The sequence below is a fragment of the Diplotaxodon limnothrissa genome, linkage group LG10 (genome assembly GCF_057381915.1).
Source record: "Diplotaxodon limnothrissa isolate DT_005_m linkage group LG10, D_limnothrissa_male_GT1.1, whole genome shotgun sequence".
NCBI classification, from domain to species: Eukaryota; Metazoa; Chordata; class Actinopteri; order Cichliformes; family Cichlidae; genus Diplotaxodon; species Diplotaxodon limnothrissa.
This window is the reverse complement of record NC_140605.1, coordinates 27,923,693-27,947,133: the sequence shown is the minus strand read 5'-3', so window position 1 is coordinate 27,947,133 and position 23,441 is coordinate 27,923,693. Positions and strand designations below refer to the sequence as shown.

Here is a 23,441-nt window from a genome sequence, read left to right as displayed (position 1 = left end):
ACCACGAGGTCTGTCAACAAGATAATTTCCTTTTTATTTACCGACAAAAAAGCTGCCATATTGTTTTTAACATTTCTTTTAAGTAATTATCGGGTCCCTTTAGAACCCAAATTCAGAAGCCATTTACAATTGCAACATCCAATAGGATTTGAAGGTAATGTCTTACGTAATGTAGACAAAAAACATTTTAATTAATCCATCTACAATCTGCACTGCCTTTACTGATAAGTCAAGAGCAACAATAGTAGCTAAGGCTACGTGAGCAAAGCAGCCCAGCTTCTTTCCTCTGCAGGCTCAGAGAGCTGCTGATTGGAAACCCATGCGCCAGTTTTCTGGCCTTTAGCTCAAACTTTCCAAAGACACACATAATAAAATATAGAGACGCGTTGCTGTGTTTTTTTATTACTCCATTATTACCGAATCTGTGAATTAATGAGACTTTGGCATTCAGTTTATGCATCACTGGCAAGCAAGCTTGTGCTTGCATTTACTTTATATTACACCACTGGCCATTAGGAGTGAGAGATACTAGCCTGACTCATGTGGATGTGTTCTTGCATTCAGGCTGTCATCTATCTTACCCTAAACTTGGCCGCTGCTCTGCACCATGGCTGATTTAAAACTCCCCTTCTTTATACTGAACCTTAAGGTGAAAACAGAGACTGTGCTGCAGTGTGTTTGAAATGTCTTCCTTATCGATGTCATCCCCCATTACCTTCCTTTGTGTGACCCTCCACCCATGCCTGCCATGAACCATGTGTCATTTGCTGTGATACTAACATGCTATAACTTCTTTTTATTTTTACCCTTTAACTTAGACTTCCTTTTTTATTCTTCAAGTCAGTCTTGAAAAGAAAAAACAACCTTCCAGACTTGTATTTCTGTATTTCTGACCTATTTTTCTATCTCTCTCCCTCTTTTCCCTCTTTCTCTCCTGCTTCTTTTTTTTCTCCGTGTCCTTCCTGTCTCCATGTGTGATCTTCTTGGGCACCTATGGACCATGACATTGCCATACACACAAATTTCTTTCTCTGTTTGTGTTTTTACTGTGTGTGTGTGGTTTTTTTTTCTTGTCACACTTTATTGCTGTGATTATCACTCAAAATACTCTGTTGTGGATATTTATTTATTGTTGGTCTATAACTTCAGCTACCCTCGGTTGCCAATGTGTGACGTGCAGTCTGGCAGCTCTTCTTCTGTCCGTGCTGACTGTGCTCTGGCTCCCATAAACTGATTGCATTCAAGGAGAAAGAGGATAGTCTGAGCCGTTCAAATCTTTGGCTCCAGACCTTTGCTTTCTATGCCTTTTGACCCTTGTGCAGCCACACACAAGAAAAAAAAAGTTGAAGAGTCAAGACATTGGTTTCATGACGTTATTACAGGGTGCTCAGTACTTGCATCAATTTCAGTTTTCTGGTTTTTAGATTCTGTTAATATTTTTTTTGTCTGTTTTCACTGTAATGTCATCTTGTGTACGAATAGATTCCGAAGGAGAGAGATTTTTAGGGTTTTGTCAATGTTGCAAGTTGGACGTCGGGTGCTCTTTCAGGATACAATGTAGACAAAGTATTGTAGCTTTGTTTTTGATTTGATTAGTAACACATTCATAATGCCTTAATGTGATCTGAAGAGGGGGTGATAAATAGAATAATTACACTGTTTAATTTTGTGTCTGCAGTGGTTTAATCAGACACGGAAATTGTAAAGAGACTTTTATTTTGGACTTTACTGCCTATTAAACAAACACATCCATTCCACTGTTATGTCACAAATGACATAAAAGCATGAACACTGCATGAAAGCTGACACAAGGCATGATCCAGTATTCATGAATGTGCTATGCAGCTGCTTCAAAGCTCCCCAGTCAAGCATTATGAATGTGTTAACCAGGAGATGAGTACAAATGCTGTGCCTAAATTCTGGCTGTTTTTTTTTTCTTCTTCTTCTTTTATACAAGCTTGAAATGTCCTGCTGTACAAATTGAGGGGAAGATAACATTTGCAGAGAATTTTAATATCGGTTATGGTCAGAGAACTCATTTTTCCCAGACTCATTCTTAATTTTCAACATTATATTATGCTCATTTTCAAATACATTGTTATGTAACCGCCTTGTCAGGAGAGAACAGAAGGATGTGCAGAAAAACTAATGTTTTGTGAAGAAGTGTACATACTCTTTTCAAACTGATATTCGAGAAATCAGCTGTTATTTGGAGGATTCATGCTCTCTTTTTACCTGAAAGCAGTGAAATGTCTAAAAAAAGAAAAAAAAAACCCATAAAGAAACAGCTGTTAAACACTAAAAAATTTTGTTTAATTAAAAAATGTGGAATTATTTTCTTCTCTATTCCTGAGACATTTTTGTAAGTGCTTATCAGTGTATTTCCATGTAACCATTGTAGGGTTGAAATAAATTGTTTCTTTTTCTTTCATGAAAGTAATGACTTTGAGGCTTTGGCGACTAAACATACTAAGATATCTTTGTCTGACTCTTCTGGGAAGCTGATTGTTAAGCTGATTTTTGCCCTTTTTTTCTCTGGAGCTTTAACAAAATGTCTGTATTCTGCATTCAGTGTTGCTTTACATCAAACATGACTGTTGAACCCAGATGTTTTGAGGTCAGGGGCTTGGCTGTAGCCTAAGTGAAGAAGATAAAGTATGCATTTTGCATAAAAAAGGAACAAATGGTAAACTGTATATTGTATAGAGGCCTTGCAGCAGTGTAAAACAGCACAAAAATATGGATATTAATATGCAAACATTAGCTAAACATTAGAATGAAACCAATATGCAACCCTGATGGCGCCGAGTAGATTCTTTTGGCTGTTGTTAGCTGCTACGATCTAAGCAACAAAATAATGTATCCAGTGTTTACACAACAAAAAACACCGAAATTTGATTTCCTTATTAAATGGCCGACAACATTGTTTGTAAGTCTTTCCGGACCACCTTTAATTTTTGTTGACCTGGTAGCCAGGCAACCTAGTTTAAGCTATCAAAGATATGAAAATCCGCAGTTACAGAAGGATTCTTACTTGTGTTTTGTGATCTGACAACACTGTGGTTATGTTTTGCAAGGGTGGAGGTTATGTATTCTGTAGCAGTATTTTTTTTTTTAAATACTTCACTTGAAATATGGTACTTCATAATAGCATGTCTAATGGCTAGCTAGCTTATTGCTAGCTTCTGTTTCCACGCTCCTGTATGTTTAGTTTTTTTTTGTTGTTGTTATAGTTTTTCATGGAGGCCTGGTCTGATTGTAACACCATGGAGAACGGCCACACTAGCAACTCTACTGGAGTTTAAATGTTTTAACTCTCAGTAATGCCTCAGTGCTTATTAGCTCTTATTAACTAACGGAGCATTTGGCTAAGAAATTGCTAATTACTTGAGACTTAACAAGGGAATAACCTTAGGCCAATTTAAATGTCCGTCTTTAACAGTGGCAATGACAAGCTAAAGGTTTTTAAAAAAGGCTGTCAGAGTTTGGGTTACTTAAAGTCCTCTATATAGTTTCCATTTGTTCCAACATTTGTTCATCACTCTGCTGTACAACTCATTAAAGTTTGCAGAGTCATGAGAGATGACAGATTGCAATGCATAACTTAAGAGATTAAAATCACCTGCAGCCATGATCAACAGCATTTTAGTGTGAGAGAATTAATAAAGCATTGATACATTTTCAGTAATCACACATATGTGAATGGTCATTGTTTTTATTCTGTCTTGATGAGCATTTTCCATCATAGAGGCCAGACATACAGAAAGTCAGTTTGCTGTAATGAATACAGCTAGCGTGTGTTTTAAAACCACTTTTCTCTGATTTATCACAAATTCCAGCTAAGCGGTACTAAGACTTGTGCTGCTGCTGGTAATTTGAGCCATATGGTCCTGATGGATTGGAGTTGATTATGTCTGTATTAAAAGTCAGATTCACACGGATATACACGCACTGTGTAAGTGCACGTTTCAGTAATACTAGAAATACGAAAAAATTTATCTTCCCATCAAGCGTGCTCTTGTGGCTAGTGAGTGCTTTAACATCCAGCACAACACGTACCTAACTAAAACTCATAAGAAATCATAGAAAAAGTGCAGAAAAGAGCACTTGAGTTCCAAGTAATCAAATGTCACAGGCTTTTCCACTGAACGTATGATCTTTGATGGCCTTTTGATGGGACGCTAAGGTGAATCTATCCCCATAAGCTCTCTGCCTGAGCCTTAGAATAGGCAGTATCATCAAACCTGAATAACATCAATATCTGTAACACCCCATTTCTCTGAACAGGAATGAAGGAGAATTAGTTGTGAGGAAGAGCAGAAGAATTATTAGCAAAGAAAAAATAAAAGTTAACAAGGTTAGTTTCAAATGTTATTGACTTTTTTTTCTCTGAGCAGTTTTCACTTTGGTAACGTGGCACCCCCGCTTTTTTATGAGTTGGGGTCTAAAATAAGATTTGTATTCCCTCCATTTATTATCCCTGGCACTGCGGTTTAATCTCAACTAAGTTCTGTCACAAGGAAAATAAGAGCTTACGACACCCTTGAGGTGTTCTTTGTCACTTTGTCCCCCCAGTTGTTCATCAGTGCCTACCGAGTAATGATAGTGCTGATCAGTGCTGAGTGATTTTCATTTTTGCTAATCAGGATCTCCATCTAAATGTCTGCATCAAACTTACTTGTGTTGCATATAAACAGAATATTTCTCTTCCCTGAAGCAAATGGTTCAGGTCGCCCACTGCATACAGATTAAAGGGAAAGCTGCCATCTCTCTTTCTATTGGATTTTTCCTTTTTTGTATAGCCTGAAACGTTTCTTCAGCTGGTTAGCTTGGTGTGATTAATGGCAGAAACTTCAAATCAAATGTTGGAGCTTAAAACAATCCACAGAAGCGTCATCGAAATCATCGCTGTGTCAAAATAGCTATTGTGTTAAAATAGATGCATTTTTTTAAATGAATGATTCCCCTCTTTCCTCTATAAGCTTTACTCTATGGAAATGAGTCCAGAGTTCCTAACTTTCAAGCCAGCATGCACATCAGTTTGTAGCACTTGTTTTCATAGCATCTTAATTTAAAAAGGGCTGAAATCCCATCTAGCCACACACCGCTCTCTGCATGAAGAGTTTCCAAGGATCTTAAATCAGTCAGAGAGGGAGTCGGTCGCCGGTTGAGCGTCACCCTGCCTCCTTGTGCCCCAAAAGAAAACTGATTCTGGAGCCGATTTTATTTTTAATGGTGGTGCAGTGCCACACTGTGGCAGAGCTTTGATGGAGGACGCAGACATGGGAATTACTGAAGAAACTTTTTTAAAGCCAAATAAGGTCAATGCAGTATCCAGAAATGTGTCATAGGTGGAAAAATAGACCCAACGAAGGAAAGGAAAAGAAGAAAATAAGAGTCATGGGGAGTCTGTGATGGTGTTGTATGAACAATTGTAATGACAGTTGTTACATACAGTTGTAGTGCTGGTTGAAAAACGGTGACAGCTTACACATTTTTACACCTCAGTCAGACAGTCTGTATTCCCCGTCTACAGTATAAACAAATTTGTCCTCAACTGGGCTTCTTCCTTTACAGATGAGGGGGACTCTGTGTTTGCTTTTCTACAGTCTGTTGCATGCATATGGTTATTTTAATCACTGCAATGTTCAGCATTCCACTGAATCTCAAACACAAACTGTTCTGAGACTATTATGTGGGCCCTCTGGTGAAATAAATGTTGTTAAAATGTCTTAAACTGTATTTCTACTCTAAAATTAATATTTTTTTATTTAGATTTGGCTGTTTTACTTATGGCTGAACCAATCCATCAAATGTAAAGCAAGTGCTGGAAGATTTTTTTTATTGCATTTCTGCGTGTTTTACAGCACAAGTTTTTAAAGACACTGCAACCCATGGGCAGAGTTGCACGGTTGGACTCAAATCTAACTCCTGATATAAAGGTGTTTCATCAGAGTACAACTGCACATATCTGGCAGTCTTATTGATTTCTCAGAAATGTGTGTAGTGAAATATTTTATCACATGCGGTCTGTTTATCAGCAGTCGTCTGGAAACCTGTCTCAGTACTGTACCCGACAAGCCCGTAAAGAGAAATGTTTGTGTAGTCCACCCTGACAGGTAGATTTGTGCTTTCTCCCTCAGTGAGAGCACTCGGTAAGAAACCCCCCCTCAGCACTGAATACATGGCACATGATTTATTGTGCCTGTTAAAATGCAAATGAAGCAATGGGCAGAGAAAAAAACAAGTGTTTTCTGCACCACTGTAGTCACCTATAAGTACGCAGAACTCTGGCATGTTCTTGCTATTTTCATCACAACCATCAAAGAAATTGAAGGTTTACATACCGGGCCAGCCAGAAAGAGGAAGATAGTGGATTTGAATTAAACGTCTCAGTTGGCCCAGGGCAGTGCTTTCACTTGTGAATGCATCAGAGTGCAGTAAGCACAAACATAACATCTTTAAGAGGCATAAAATGTTTTTTTCCTGCAAAGTCTGCAGCATAGCTGTCCATGGGGTGTGCTCCCGTCAGCATTTAAAGAGTGTTATGTGTGTCAACAATTGTTTCTACTTCAAAGGCCAAGAGAATTGGAGCTTTCATTTGGTCTAATTTATGTGTTTCAGTCTCCTTTTAATGGCACATTTACACGGTGCTTTTATAAAATACTTACATTTGACATATTAGTGGCATAAACTGGCCCAATGAGGTTTCATCTTCGTTATGAGCGTTCATCACTCTGTAGGCAATTTAAATCACTGGCAGAAAGTGTGATGTCATACTATGACATCTCATAAAGTAAAGCTGTATGTTAACAGTCAAAGATTAGTATGGCAGTTATTCGTTGCAGGGTTGCATACGAGTAAATTGGTTACCCCAAATGACTTATATGTGGTTTAAGATCCAGTGAATTTTTGTAAAGAGCGTGTTAACAGTTCTGCTCGCTCTTTACCTGTCACACACATTTAAGTATGATACTTCAGTGTGGCAGTTACTGCTTTGCTCCATTTGAAAAAGACATTGGCTTTTTATTATATATATACAAAATGACAGTTTTAGACGCCAGTGCACATGGATTTAATGGAAGTGACACTAAATCGTCACGTTCGTTGTGGTTACTTCAGATCAAAGTCTGTTTTGCTGGAGTAACTAGTGTATACTGATGTGGCAGTACATTATCTATATTTGGCCTTTTATCTAAAGAGTAGGGAATGTGTGAAACCACAAAATGGGCAGAAAACTGAAAGCGCAGCTCACAGTGCTTCCTTACAGTGGTAACGCTGCTGTCATTTATTTATACTTTAAGCTTTTAGAATACGCTGCAGGCTGTGCAGAGGCCATTATAAATAGGGGTTCGTTCCGTAGTTCCAGTGAATCACGACTGCAGAACATATTTGTCACTGGCTGATCCTTTCCCTTTTTCCCATATCCAAGGCTGAGGGTATAAACAGTTAACATAAAGATGGTCCTCAAATTGCACAGCGCTCACATTCTCCTCAGACACTTTGATGAGCCCTTGATCCTTATCAGACCCTGGCGAGCCATTACAGCAGTCTTTACTGCCTGAAGCAGAGCCAAATTGATACATGTAAGAGAGGCTTTAATTTAACTGAAGGTCTTCCAATTTGATTGCCTACTGGCACGGTAGACACCATAATAACAAACATAACAGGGTTGGAACTATAATTCTGACTTTACACGCTGAACACAAACAAACATCTTTTCAGCTTTGATTTTAAATCATCTTCATATTAAATGCAAGCCTTGATTGGGAAACATTGTGTTAATACATGGAGCCAATACAGGATGTTCTGATGTTATCAGATTTTTTTCCAGGTTCTCCAGTCCAGAGGTTGTTCATTTGAAATTTGCCTCAGGTATGGTTGTGAGGCTTTCACTAAACTTCGGTGTGAATGGGTGAATGTTACTTGTAGTGGTCAGTAAGGCTACAGTCACCCTGGGGAAAACCGTGGCTGGAGACTGTGTGCAAGGAATTTGTGATTTTGTTGCCTTTGAAATCGTTGCTTCAAGGACGGAGGACGGGGTCTGCGACCGCTCACAGTCAGCTGTCATCTTCACAGTAGCTTTAGTGCATCGTGACAACTTTAAAATGGCAATAAGATGGAGTGAGTCTGTTATCAGGTTTGTCAGTGGGGTCAAGTTGGCAATTACATGCAAGCTGTCATAACACAGTAATTATATTTTTAACAAGTCAGCAAAAATGATCTGCGTGAACAGAAATTTAATTTAACATAATTTCAAACGAACTACTTAGATTCAAAGTCAAGCTAAGACGATAGAGATTTGAAACACAAGTTCAGAAACGTCTGAACAAATAGTGATGTAGCTGTGTAGGTGCTCGCAGCCTTGCTTTAGGAATAGAACCAGAATACAACCAGCTGAGTCGAGTCTCCTACTGCTAACAGACACATGGGAGACGAGGTTCATTCACTGGAGCAAACTGACTCAGATTAAGTACAACATGTTTGTAATCTGTCTGCATTTATAAATTAGACTGCGGTTATTTGCAAATTTTTCCTTGTCTGTCTGAGAGTGACTGCAGCCACTCCAGGCCAGACCAAGATTGTTTGGAGACACGTTGCCAGGTGACCTGTCTCAGAATCACCAGGCAACTACAAGTGTTTTGCAACACCAAGCTCCCTTACAGCTCACTCCAATGTGTGACTGACCCATAAGACTAGAAGTGGGCTGCAAAAATGATAAATACCACACCTTTCTGATGATAAAGTAGAAATAGGTCTGAGTTCGGATACACCTGAATGTTGTGTTTCCGTTGAACAACATTAAGTTCATTGGATGAACAAGCAGAGATTGCTTTTTGTTTCTCACAGTCTCAGTAAGAAGCCAAATGCGAGTTGAGGGAGGCCTGTCTTTATGTCTTTAAGTGTCCACTGACTATTACAAGAAATCTTGTTATACCTGGTTACCACGAATCCTGCTTACTGTGATTACCTCAGTCAAGGAAATATGTGTTTTTTTTTTTAATTATTATTTTGTCTTTTCTGTTTTTTTCTGTTAGTTTAACTTATCCACATTTTTTCAGTGGAGTAGTGAATCCCTTTTATTCTTTATTCTTTTATTTATCCAAAGCATTACAGTTTATTCTTTTCTTAACAATTATACAGTTTCTCCATTATTCTGTTGCTGTTATCAATCAGATCTATTGTTTCTTCCAGAAGAACGTTGAAATCCAGTAAGTCATAGTGTGCAGTGAAGTTGCACTGGCATGAATTCTGTGGCTCTAAGTTGAATCTCTGAAACAATTGCAATTTACATAAAATGTCAATCAATTTGTTAATTATTAATTAAGCATTAATAAAAGGTGTGATGCGCTAATTCACAGACTGAGGTCACTACGACAATGCATGCTCCGTGCTTTTTGCAGCAGGTTGCACACAATGATAAAAAAGGTAGTAAATGTAGCTGTCTAAGCTGGCCTTGACCTCCAAAATCCATCTTTATACTATTCTCTCTATAATCTGCATGTGCGTTTGTTTATTCAAATAATCTGTAGGAGAAAATGACTTGTATTTGTACTCTGCCTTCAGAGCTGAATTAGAAATGTGTTGGCTGCTCACACATGCTGCTCAGGTAACCCTTCATAACCTTCACATTTCCAAAGAAAGTTTGATTGAAACTGGTAAAATGATTGGGCGGGTGTTTAAAAAAAATGTGAATTGCTAAAACTATGAGTACACATAGAATATTCTGCTACAACATTGTTTTCCTGTGTTGTAATATATCCTAGTAGACTGTCATTGCAATTTATTTGCTCCTCATGCAGTTTTCGAGGCATTTTTTCTTATTGTAAAATATGTATGCAATGTAGTGTATTGCATTTATATTTATATTTAATGGTGCCATATTGACACCTCAGGCACAAATATTAATAGTCAGTCCACAAATGTCTATAAATGTGTTACAAGCCTATTATGAAACGCCTAGTGACAAGAACAAGAATATGCCTAGAAGCCCTCGAAAGGCTACCGATAGTTTTGTTTGTTTGCATTTGTTTTGATTTGTTTTTGTCTTTGCAATTTCTGTGATTCTGTATGAAATTGAACATAGTGTTTCGGCCACCGGGGATGTCAAGAACAGATATAAAGTTGTTAGAAATTATGTTGGTCCCTCTTGCACCATTTCAGCTTTCCTCTGAAAAGAGCGACACACATCTGAGGTTTTGACTGAAACCTGAAGCACTGTATTAAAAGCCTGATTGCATTCCTCATCATCTCTCTCTCCCTCTCTCTTTCTAACTTCCTTCCCATCCCCTCTTCTCTATATTTGAACCCTCTTCTCCTCTTCTGCCTGTTTTGCTTGTATATCCCCTCTACCTGTCTTTGTCCCTTCAGACGCCATGGGTGGTGGCTCAGGCATGGGCACCGGGGCCATCGTAGGCATCCTTATTGTTGTCTTTTTCCTGCTGCTGGTGGGCGTGGATGTCACCTGCTATTTCCTCAACAAGTGCGGGCTCCTCATGTGCATTGCTGTTAACTTCTGTGGGAAAGCTGGCCCAGGCGCAAAGAGCAAGGACATCGAGGAGGGCAAGGCGGCATTCACGTAAGCAAGCGTCATCTTTTGACTGGAACACAGATTATTTGTGGTGTGCCTACAGAGAATTAGCACATTTTCAAAAATACCCATCATCAGAGAACCTAAGTTAGAGTGTAGCTGTTGGACTTGCAGCAAATATCAACATATTTCTCAGGAGCTGACTGAGAAGAAGGCAGAGCTAAAAAACAGAATAAATACTTAAAGGGCTTAAAGTTATCTTTTGAACCATAAATACAAATCAATGCTTATTATTTATATAACTTTAGAATAAAGCCAGTAAAGATGTGCTTATTCAGCTCACTTTACTTTGGTCGGCATTGCTGGCATTTTCTCTTCACAAGGTAACCACTGGCTTCAGTGCCAAGTCCACCTGGTTACAGCAAAGATAAGAAAAGTCTCTGTTCCAATCACACGTGGATGCCTGTTAAAAAAAAAAAACCTCGACTATTGTTTTTTCAGGGTGAAGGATTCATTTTATTAAGGAGCAGAATAACTCTATGTTTTAGTAGTTTTGGGTCCTAAACCTTACCCAGCAAGTATTAAACTGAAATGGAATCAGCGGGTGAAAGCACAATAAAATGTCAGTTACAAAAGAAACCAGTAATGGAGTGATAACAAGGCAAAACAAAGCAGGACATGTCTCAGAGCTGAGAAACTTGTAGATTTTATCACTCTTTAACAGCTGGATTGTTAACCAGTGCACTGAACACCCATCCTAAAGCACCACTAATGTGTATTTCTGTGAGGCCAGCAGTATCTGACAGAACAACAGTATCTGATGTACTACGATGAAAAGACATTGGTTTAATCTAACTAAGCAGACTGAAACTACTTGTTTAAGTCAGCCAAATTTCTTTTTTTAACTTATACAAATCTGAAATAATAGTTTTATTTTGCGACCAGGTTATTAAAAGGGCTGTTAGTACAGGGAGTGCAGAATTATTAGGCAAGTTGTATTTTTGAGGAATAATTTTATTATTGAACAACAACCATGTTCTCAATGAACCCAAAAAACTCATTAATATCAAAGCTGAATGTTTCTGGAAGTGAAACCAATATAACATCTCCACATTCACAAATATACATTTCTGACATTCAAAAACAAAACAAAAACAAATCAGCGACCAATATAGCCACCTTTCTTTGCAAGGACACTCAAAAGCCTGCCATCCATGGATTCTGTCAGTGTTTTGATCTGTTCACCATCAACATTGCGTGCAGCAGCAACCACAGCCTCCCAGACACTGTTCAGAGAGGTGTACTGTTTTCCCTCCTTGTAAATCTCACATTTGATGATGGACCACAGGTTCTCAATGGGGTTCAGATCAGGTGAACAAGGTGGCCATGTCATTAGTTTTTCTTCTTTTATACCCTTTCTTGCCACCCACGCTGTGGATACTTGGACGCGTGTGATGGAGCATTGTCCTGCATGAAAATCATGTTTTTCTTGAAGGATGCAGACTTCTTCCTGTACCACTGCTTGAAGAAGGTGTCTTCCAGAAACTGGCAGTAGGACTGGGAGTTGAGCTTGACTCCATCCTCAACCCGAAAAGGCCCCACAAGCTCATCTTTGATGATACCAGCCCAAACCAGTACTCCACCTCCACCTTGCTGGCGTCTGAGTCGGACTGGAGCTCTCTGCCCTTTACCAATCCAGCCACGGGCCCATCCATCTGGCCCATCAAGACTCACTCTCATTTCATCAGTCCATAAAACCTTAGAAAAACCAGTCTTGAGATATTTCTTGGCCCAGTCTTGACATTTCAGCTTGTGTGTCTTGTTCAGTGGTGGTCGTCTTTCAGCCTTTCTTACCTTGGCCATGTCTCTGAGTATTGCACACCTTGTGCTTTTGGGCGCTCCAGTGATGTTGCAGCTCTGAAATATGGCTGGTGGCAAGTGGCATCTTGGCAGCTGCACGCTTGACGTTCATGGGCAGTTATTTTGTGCCTTGGTTTTTCCACACGCTTCTTGCGACCCTGTTGACTATTTTGAATGAAACGCTTGATTGTTCGATGATCACGCTTCAGAAGCTTTGCAATTTTGAGACTGCTGCATCCCTCTGCAAGATATCTCACTATTTTTGACTTTTCTGAGCCTGTCAAGTCCTTCTTTTGACCCATTTTGCCAAAGGAAAGGACATTGCCTAATAATTATGCACACCTGATATAGGGTGTTGATGTCATTAGACCACACCCCTTCTCATTACAGAGATGCACATCACCTAATATGCTTAATTGGTAGTAGGCTTTCGAGCCTATACAGCTTGGAGTAAGACAACATGCATGAAGAGGATGATGTGGACAAAATACTCATTTGCCTAATAATTCTGCACTCCCTGTATGAGGGCTTATTAGACTCCATTGATTCCTGGGTAGATGTATGTAAGTACACACTAAAAACATGTTTTTAAGTCTTTGCCCACGAGTTTGAGACAAAAGAGCAAATTCCCAAGGTGCTGAGCTAAAGTGAAAGCAGGCAAATCTTTATATTTTATCCTTAGGGAAATTCCCTCAATTATTCAGCACCAACTGTAAATATTTAATGGCGCTGAAATGCAGTTACTGCATGTTCGCCTGTGTTTGAGCAAACATTTTGTTCTATGCGTCGAACTGTCCGTCATCTCGCCAGCTCCGAATGCAACAAATAAATATTTCAGCTCTGACAGCTCGCACAAAACAAATTTAGTGAAAGTGCATCGTGAGAGTTATAGCGTTATTTAGCACCCTGCGTTTAAACAGGTCAGTCCCAGCAATGCACACAGCTCAGCACAATCAGAGAGCAGTGTGATGATAACACAAGGCCTCAGGGAAAACCACCAATCAGAGCTTACAGGTCAGTGCAGGTGGAAGATGATCAAAGAGGATGATAGGGTGAGTGCGTTTGACGGGTTTTTGTATGTTTTAGTTGACTAAAATTAACCTGTTCATTTGACATTGTTACTGCCAGATTTTTCTCTTTGTAGGATTGAAAAATAACACACCTAGTTAAGTGCACTTAATTCATTACCCTGGTAACAATATTTCCTTTGGATAACAGCAAAGATGAGTGTAAGGAGCCTATTGTTGAAGTGAGAACAGAGGAAGAAAACACTCCAAACCAAGAAGGAGGAGGTGCCACTGAGCCCAACGAGACCACGCCATTGACAGAACCTGAGTGAGTGTCAAGAGTACAGAGAGATTAAGCAAATCATTGGTTTGCTCTGAGCAGAAACATTTTACAAATATAATGTTGGTCCGGCCCAGCTTTCATTCAAATATTGACCCAGTTCTCTTGTAAGGACTGTTATACATACCACAGAGCAGTGCTGGTAATTTACACTGTAAGCATTTTTATGCAAGGCTAAAATGTCCCGCTGTCTATACAGTATGTATGACCATGTATGACGCATCACACTTAACTGCCTACGGTGAACACTCAATAGAAATGATTCTGCAAGTGCTGGTCTATATGCACGGCCACAGAACCATGATGCAGGCTGTAGGGCGCTGCATTTTTGGGTCATCTCTTAACTAAGACTTTCCAGATTTTGCCATTTTATATTGAAAGTAATACATTTGCTTGACTTCCTTTTTTTGGCACAATTTCAAACCATTCAAATGTTATTTTTGCAACAAGAAGCAACAAGCGCAACAACCAACTTAACAATTATCACAGTACATTGTCGTTGAAACTTCAGTCGTCTCATTTCAAAGCCGAGCACTGTCGAATCTCCTTCTGAGTGAGTTTGCCAAGGTGCATAAATCATTCAGACACATTCAAAGCATGAACAAACACCGCCTTCTGCTGGGAAAACTGCTTGTGAAAGACATCCGAGCATCTTAATCCTGAAACTCCCTCCATTCCCTTTATAGTTTATTGTTGGATTGTTTTATGTTTTCCCCTTACAAATATTTTGTTGCTAACATTTTGATTGTGTAGTCTCTTTTTTATTTTACTGCAGCACAATAGAAACCTAATCTGCTTTGTTTATCCCCCGACGTGCACTCTCCTTTTACCTCTTTTATTTTCCTTGTTGTCCTTGATTCCCTCACTTTTCTGCCCTCTGCTTCCTCCCCTGTGCCAACTCCCTATCTTTCCCTCTCCTACCTTGTTTTTCCCACTTCTCCCCACAAAACAGGCCTGCTGCTGCAGACACCACGCCGATGGTGGTAAATCTGCTGTCCTCCACAGCTGCTAACTCAGTTACTGAGAGCTTTAGCACGGCACAAAGCAGTCCTGCTAGTGAGAGAACCACACTAACAACCAACACCTCCAGCCCAACCCAAGTGGCCCATGCCAAGTCTCACCCTAAAAACAGCCCTACAGCCAATTCGCATAAATCTAACCCCCAACCTGATGTTGGACCTCTGGTTGACCTGAGCGACACCCCTAAAGTTGCCGCATCTTCCGACCCAACACCCCTTGTATCAGAGCTAGTCAGCCCACCCTCTGCTAATGCTGATGGGCCACAGAGTCCGCGGGACTCAGTCAAAGCCCCTGACAGCACCCAGAATAAGGACTCACAAGTAGACGGCCCGACCAACGATGTTCCTAATGCCCCGTGCACAGACTCGACCACACCAGCCCAAAATGAGTATGAGCACCTCCATATCTGTATTTTTCCAAGTATCTCTTTGAGCCTGATAGCATCCCTTTAGCTCATAAGTCTTCCATTTCAAAGGAAAAATTCCACTTATGTATTATCAGACTTCCCCAAGCAGTTTTGCACTCATCAGGCATGTGGCAGAAAATAGCAGGCAGCTTTAGATCAAGATTTGATTCCTTAAAACTTGTTAATTAGTTTAAATTTATTTCCTGGTCTCGATATTTTCCTAAAGTCTTTCCATTGCTATTTATTTAATGACAATTCACAGTCATAAATATAAACTGTTAGAGGCCAAAGCACGGAGCCAAATAGCAGTCATAGTGGAAATGACTGTACTTGTGTTTATCTTAAAAACATTATTCTCAAAGCCTCAAACCATCATGTTTCTGAGATTAAAAACTTCTTTTTTTTTCTTTATTATATTGTGAAAGATCCCACATTTATTTATTTTTTTAAAAAAAAGGTAAATCTAAATGACTCAGTGCTTTTAAGTAGTTCTCCCCTACTGGAGGTTTTGATGGGTCTTTTTATTCCCTAAAAATATTCTGGGCTGTTGTCTGGTATCAGCTGAGGTTAAAAACATTTCCAGCAGCAACAGTTGCAGCACACCTAGATTTCAAGACAAAAACTGTTAAAATAATTATCCAATTTAAAGAAAGAAAACTGCTTTGGCTGTAAACATTTTCAAACATTGCATGAGTAGTAAACCTAAGTCTTTTTTAAAACATGTACCCATTGTTTTTAACACTATATTGCACATTATTCAAGAATATTATGAATTTTAGGAGTATGCAAGAGTGGAATTTTCCTTTAATGGTAGCAAGGATAATGATCTACTGGGATGCTACCAGTGTAGCATGCTACCAGCATGCCTGTCATCAATCAAGATCCACCACCTTCCTCCACCTGTTTGTTTATTCACGTAGTAGAGACAGATTTTCTCCTACCATACATCTAAGCCATCTCATATTCCTCATCATCATGGGCAGATTGTAGGAGAATGATGCATTTTGTTCACCTTCTGGGGCATCTAGCAACACCCACTGTCCTAATATACAAAAAATATATTCAGTCATTTTAATCAGTTCATTAAACCGGGCTTTTATTTTTATTGGTGCCGACTGCAGGTATTTGAAACATTCATAGCTGGACGATGGTAAATGGGTTAGATGGTTAAATTTACTTGAACATTGTAGGCACACGTCTTTCCTGCTTTAAGCTGCATGCACATGAGTTTCCCACTCCTTAGTGTTCTGGTTTTTGGCTTCTTCGTAAAAGCTGAGAAGCAGTGCACTCAACATGGGTGAAATGGAATCAAACAAGATCAAGGCTGGAACTTACATCTAATTCTTTTTGATGTACAGAAGATTACAACTTAAATTAAATTAGCTGATGATGTAAACATATTGCAAAATCTGTAAAATCACAGTATTTAAAATTGCTTTAAAAAGTTTATATTTTTAAATTAAAAGGTTTTCTTTGCTCTAAAGCCATTTGTGAAACAGCAAAATGCAAGTTTGAGTGAAAAAGACTTACAAGTACCAACTTACGAGTGCTAGACTCAGTTTAAAACAGGATTTAATTGTTTCCTTAGTTTTGTGCAAATATCGGGACTCTAAATCTAGCCCTGAGTGCTTGTTTTATCATAAGCAACAGAAAAATATGATCAAAAGCTTTAAATTCATCCCTACGGTGTTAAAATCATATATCACATGTCAGTCTTTGTAAGTAGTTTTTAATTGACCTCTTAAAACAAGCAGCAGTAGGTGAATGCCAGAGACTACAACCTAAGCTAGGTGCAATTAATAGACTGTAAGTGATACACTTAATGGTGCTTAGTTTGCCATAGCTGGGGTTCAAGTCCTGCTGCGCCATAAGAAATCTTCGTGTAGTGAACTCGGCAGAAGAATTTTCAGTTGAAATCGCTGAAGTAAATTAAAAAATTCACCAAGCAGCAGCTTTACTGTGCTCTGTCCTCTTCATTGTGATAAGATAATAGATGGTGAAGGCCAAAAGAAAACTGTCAGTCCCTCAAATTTCTCCCAGACACTTCTGTTTTCTGTCTCAATTCTTGTAGAAGCTGTCGTTTCAGTGGCGGTATGACAGGTTATTATTTGGAGTTTTGGCCCTACGAGTTTGCAGATTCTCCTGATTTTTCTGACAGTCTGAGTATGGCGAGGAAGCTGCAGAAGATAAATTACAGAGGCTTGCTGACAGCCACTCCTCTTTCTCTGCCTTCTTCATCTCATACTTTACTCACTTGGATGGCCAGAGGAAGATGTCAGTGATGAAGTATGGGGAGTTGAGAGGCAGTTGGAAGCAGGGCTCTTGTCAGCTCAACATCACCTTGATAAAACCAAACTTGTCATCAGGGGGATTTTTCTTCATAACTCTGACAGGACTGAAGCACAGCTCTCCCACTGATCTATGTGGTGATCCTTCTTCAGCATCCCAACACTAAAATGTCTTGTCAGACTTCTTGTGGGTTTATTGGATATCTGAGCGGTAGAGCCCTCCTCTGGACTTATTTTAACAGAAGAGACGAAATAAGAGCAGACTATAGAATATGTACCTTTAAGAATTCATTATTAATAGATGTTTTACACTCATTATTATTCCTAGATTTTAAATGTATCTTTAACATTGATCTAATGATGTGTCTAATGTGACCTTGACTCAACAGCCAATACAATTGTGCACTTGTGAATAGTTTCTGATGATGTAAGAATGATTTTAAAAAGTGACTAATACCCTGCATAGCTCTTTAGAAGCTTGCACGTGCTTGAAATACAGTTAGACTCACAATGATCAGTAATTTGGTTCTCAGTGAAGTTGAGAGTAACTTGAAACTGGAGTAACTGCATAAATGACTCACAGATGTGAATTCTACTGCGTAAAGGTCAAAAGTTGAAGCAAGTTGATTATAGAAGAGAGGGTTTAAGTGGTTAGCATTGTCGCCTGTTACCAGGAAGGTCCTGGGTTCAATTACCGCAGCTGGCATGTCAAGCCTGTTGTCCCCGTCCCCACGTGGGTTCTCTCTGGATACTCCGGCTTCCTCCCAGAGTCTAAAGACACACTTGTTAGGTTAATTGGTCATTCTAATAGGATAGGCAGAATTTTAAATGAGCAACAGTACAGTGCTAATGTCAAACAATGGACTGCAGCTCTGTGTGGAATATTAGTATAGTGAAAATGTGGAAATAGATGGCAGAAAATACATCGTTGTTTAAACCTTTTATATAGTTAATTGCACAACGCAAACCTGTATAGTGCAGTGAAAAAGTATTTCCCCCTTCCTGATTTCTTCTTTTTTTGCATATTTGTCACATATTTAAAATCAAATACATTTCGATATTTGACAAAGATAAGCCAGAGTTTGCATGTTCTCCCCGTGTTTGCGTGGGTTCTCCAGCTTCCTCCCGCAGTCCAAAGACATGCAGTCAGTGGGGTTAGGTTACTTGGAAATAGGGATGGGTATCGTTTAGGTTTTATCCGATACCGGTGCCAAATCGGTACTTTTGAAACGGTGCCGGTGCTCAAACGGTGCTCGAACCGGTGCTTAAAGAATGGAGAACACAAAATTGGTCCAAAAACCTCTCATGTTCAGCTGTTTTTTGTAAAAATATAACAATGTTAGCCTTTTCTGCAGCTATGGGGCATATATGGTATCACTCTTGGCTGGAAGCAGTGCTTAAACAATGGAAAAAACACAAACTTTGTCCTAAACCTCTCATGTTTAACTGTTTTCCACTTTTTCTTTGGTCATTTTAGCCTTTTTAGCCAGGGTGAAGGGAGTATCTGCCATCAAACAAGAAGACAGCGGCATGTAGCTATGATGATGTTTGCTAGTTCACCTTACATGCATTAATGTAATAACGTGGTTAGCCTACTCAACGTAAATTACACGAACAACATTAAGCTACTCACGCAGAGAAGAACGGCTGCTGCTGCCACCATCATCCGTCATCATTTCTGCTACACTGGCAGGGCTAGGGGCCAGGACTCTCCTCTTCGTGTTTTTGGGGGATGTTGCATAACAGGCAACCCACCCGCAGTAGATGTGCTCGGTGTGAGGTCTCGCAGCAAGCTATCAAATACGGCGCATTTCTGGGCTTTTAAAAAAAACGCTATGCGTCGCCAGGTGTTTCATCGGATTTGAGGTGTTACCTCCTTTGACAGTATCACAGTATCAGCTTAAAGCACTTGTTGCTGCTGAGTTTGCATATTTTGCTGTGAAGTACAGCCAGACTTTTGACCGCTTCGCCTTGGACATTTTTAATCTGTAGCTCTGCTCTAACAGAACGTACGTACCTGGCCCCGCCTACTATCCTCGGAAACGTAAAATGATTGGCTAGAAGTGTATCACAGCTCAGGAAAAAAAAGCACCGAAATAAAGCACCGAAATGTGCGCTGCTTTTCGGTCTGGTTACTACCGTTTATGTCATGTTTATGGACACCGGTACCCATCCCTACTTGGAAACACTAAATTGCCCATAGGTGTGTGTGGGGGGGGGGGGGGGGGGGGGGTGAATGTGAGTGCGACTGGTTGTCTCTGTCTATGTATTAGCCCTGCGACAGACTGGCGACCCATTCAGGGTGTACCCTACCTCTCGCACTATGACAGCTGGGATAGGCTCCAGCGCCCTCCGCGCGTACCCTGAAAAGGATAAGCGCTAGTGAATGGATGGACAAAGATAACCCAAGTAAACACAAAGTGCAGTTTTTTTATAGGCTTGCTGGTGTGTCTAGGATCATTGTCCTGCTGAATAACCCGAACTCATTTGATGGCCAGACATTCTCCTTCAGGATTTAATGGTAGGGAGCAGAATTCATGGTTGCATCAATTACAGCAAGTGGTCCAGGTCCTGAAGCAACAAAGCAGCTCCAGATCGTCACACTACCACCACCATGTTTGATTGTTGCTCTGATGTTCTTTTGATTCCTTAGGGATCATCAAGATGTTTGGCGGGTTTTTCCTTCTTTTGTTCTTTTTGGTCAGCAGTGGTTTTCACCTTGGAACTTTCCCATGGATGCCATTTTTGCCCAGTGTTACGACCCGTCTAGGGCCAGGCAATAACATGAGTGAGGCACTCGCTTCCCCCCCCAAGACCCAAGCAGCCACAAGAAACAAATCCGTTAGTTACAATGTGGTTTATTTACAATGTGAAATAAAGGAACCAAAACGGGAGTGTCAACACTTCAGGGTGAGCCAAGGCCAAAACAATAAACAAAACAAATCTACACAAATCCCGCACCCCTGACCTTACCAAAACAAAGTCAAAAATAAAGACAGAGTCTGACCTCCTTAACTAACTCAAAACAGGAGAAAACGGGTGATCAAAAGAAACAGCAGCTCACCCCTACCCACTCCACTTCCACAACTTCTAAGCGCACTGCAGCCAGCGGCTGCCACAGGAATACTGCTGGGTCATGAGGAGAAACGCGAGGACCTCTTCCGCTGTAGTACTCCAGCCTCCTTTTAATGGGCGGGTCCTCCAGCTGGAACCAGTCACGTCGAGGCAGTGTATTCACGCACCGATCGGAGCAGGGCCCTGGCACAGCTAAATTAACATAAAAAGACACAACACCTGCACAAACAAACACATGGACATGCAAGTTCGTAACACCAGTTTATTTTTTTATTTGTTTAATCGTGAAGACTGAACTTAACTCTTCAAGATGTTATTCTGGGTTCTTTTGTGACCCTATTTTGGTTGTCCAGCCAGTCCTGGGATTCTGTTATGTTGTCTCCATTGTGGACAATGGCTCTCACTGTGGTTCTCTGGAGTCCCAAAACCTTAGAAATTGCTTTTTAACCCTTTCCAAACCGATAGATGTCAATGACTTTGTTTCTCAGCTGTTTTTCTTTAGATTGTGGCATGAGGTGTTGCCTTTTGAGATTATTATTTTTTAGCTGACCTTATTTTTTAAGCCACAGTCACACAGACACGCTGGATCCAACAGGTCTGGCAGTAATCTTTCCTGGGTGTAGCTAGTGAAATTGAACTCAGCTTTCCAAAAAATGTATTTAATCAAAGTTAATTCAGGATTTAACAAAGGGCCAAAATTACATTTTTCACATAAAACAAGGTAATACATGAAAGCATCATTAAAATACTATATCCTGGACTTACTCGGGTTGTCTTTGTCTAATATTATGTTTTGGTTTTAGGTTTTTGATGAGCATGTAAGTGCGAGAACTGTGCAAGAAAATGAAAACTCGGGAAGGGGAAAATACTTTATAAATTGATTTCACAATGCAGTTCTGGCTTCTACAACATAATAAATCTCTTTGGGGAAAAATAAGTCTTGATTCCACAAACACAAACAAGAAAAGATGCTTTTTGTTCTCCAGGAGTTGTCGGTATATTTTCATTGGTAACAAAAATGGAACAACTGAATGAATCATAAAAAGATGCCCAGGGATAAAGAGAGACAGAAAACAGGACCGAACTTCAATCGGACACTGACTCAGTGAAGAGAGCTCCAGAGAGGGTTTAAAGCAACGTCCAGCTGACTTTTTTCTAACAGACCGAAAAAATTTTATAAACTGTTGCAATTCAGTTAAAAAATTGAATTGCAAAAATAGCTAAAAGAAAGATTCCCTGTGCAGTTTAAGACTGTTGAACCTGAGCCAAAAGAACTCAAAGCATCCAACAGCCTCATCTGCACCATTCACAGTTTCCCATCCCCATAACTCTTGAAAACTAACAGTAACATGAATTTAAACTGAACATTTCCCTGAAGCTTTTGGTCATCCCCCCAGGACACAAATAAAATGTAAATTCCTGTAATGTGCATTTATATTATTACATTAAAAAAGTTCTCCTTCTTGGAACACTGGGGGGAGAAAAGTGTCAAGTCTGCAAACATTTTTTTTCTTCATAATCTCACATCCTGCTGACAGCATTTATTAGCCCAAGAGGATACAGGCTATGTTTACCTTTTTGTACATTCTGAGTGACTGCTCAGCAAAAACTTAATTGTGTAATGTAATAAGCAGTTCAGCCACTGGGGGATGCTAGTGGAGCTTTACAGTTTATATGAATAATTACACCATATTTAAAGGAGTTGACACCAAAAATTTATAAGATGACATCTAAGAAGGCGGTCAGGTTTAGATATATTTACAGATCTTATATATTGCACTGTCCCTGCCTTATTTTTCTAAGGCACAGTAGGAGCACGGTACAGAAGACATAAAAGCAATGCCCTTAAAAAAGAAAAATCCGAGCCAGAACACCAGAAAGTTTTCAACTTAAATGATGTATGGCCCAAAAGTCTCTTTCCATTGTATCTCAGCTCAGTCCAGATGGCATGTAATCCTCTTGTGAATTGTAGTTTGTGTTGGAGGTTATGCCTCAGTCTTTCATTCCCTCATCCATTGTGGCTACTGTACCAGCCCTGTCTCATTCCACATCAGCATTCATTGTTCCTTGAAAGTAGCTGTGACATCCATGTACTTTTATATGATGTCTGGCTAGGATAGTGAGCTTGATCCCATTATGTGTGAAATGCATTCAGTTCCAGGAGGGAAAACAAATTCCCTCAAAGCATCTTGCATGTTTTCCCCCAATTTCCCCCTCCCTTCTTTCTTTGAAAAATGATACAAAAGGCAGCTCAGAACAGACCGTTTAGCTGTGAAAGAGAGACTTAGTGATTTGCTGCTAACAGAATCTCCTCTCTTTTTGTCTTTCTGTGTCTCTCTCATTCTTACATTTGTGCCTGTAGTGGTAAGACTGTGAAGGATGATAGCACTAAAGGCGAGGCGGAGGTGAAGAATGCCACAGCCGAAGTGAAGACAGTTCCCAACGAGGCTCCTCAGATGAATGGCAACGAAAGTAAAGCGTAATCTTCTTAGCCGTGAGCAGCAAGAAGAAGAGGGCACGTAGGGTTGGGAGGGTTCGGGTTGTTGGGTTTTAAGGTTAAAAGGGGTTGGTCACAGTCACTGAAACCTCAAAGCAATTTCACACACCACCCCGTTGCATTAGAAAAACCAACAAGAAGCAACTGAAAAAAAAATTAGAAAAAAGAAAACCATTGGTCTCTTTCTCTTTCTGCAGTGTCTTCTGACCAGGAATATGTAAAGACCTCATGCACTTGCCTTAGTTCCTTTACATAAGTTTACCTGTTTATTTGTCACAGAAAAAAATTGATCTCTTGTAATTCACCTTCTTTCTTTGACTTAATATTAAATTGATCAGCGGAGAAGAATCGACATTTTCCTGTAGATAAACATGGTTGGACTGTAGCTTTACTTCACTGATTACTGCCTTCATGATG

At 39.9% G+C, this 23,441-nt stretch overlaps 1 protein-coding gene across 1 annotated transcript in view; it reads left to right on the top strand.

The window, feature by feature from the left end:
• The window catches only part of ncam1a (neural cell adhesion molecule 1a), a 267,214-nt gene extending 244,194 nt beyond the window's left edge, over positions 1-23,020 (top strand). The window contains exons 18-20 of the mRNA XM_085364059.1: positions 10,372-10,579; positions 13,610-13,726; positions 22,890-23,020. Of these exons, the coding sequence (XP_085220185.1) occupies positions 10,372-10,579; positions 13,610-13,726; positions 22,890-23,010 (446 nt within the window). The 3' untranslated portion in view covers positions 23,011-23,020. The remainder of the gene's footprint in view (positions 1-10,371; positions 10,580-13,609; positions 13,727-22,889) is intronic.
• Positions 23,021-23,441: the final 421 nt, after the last annotated feature.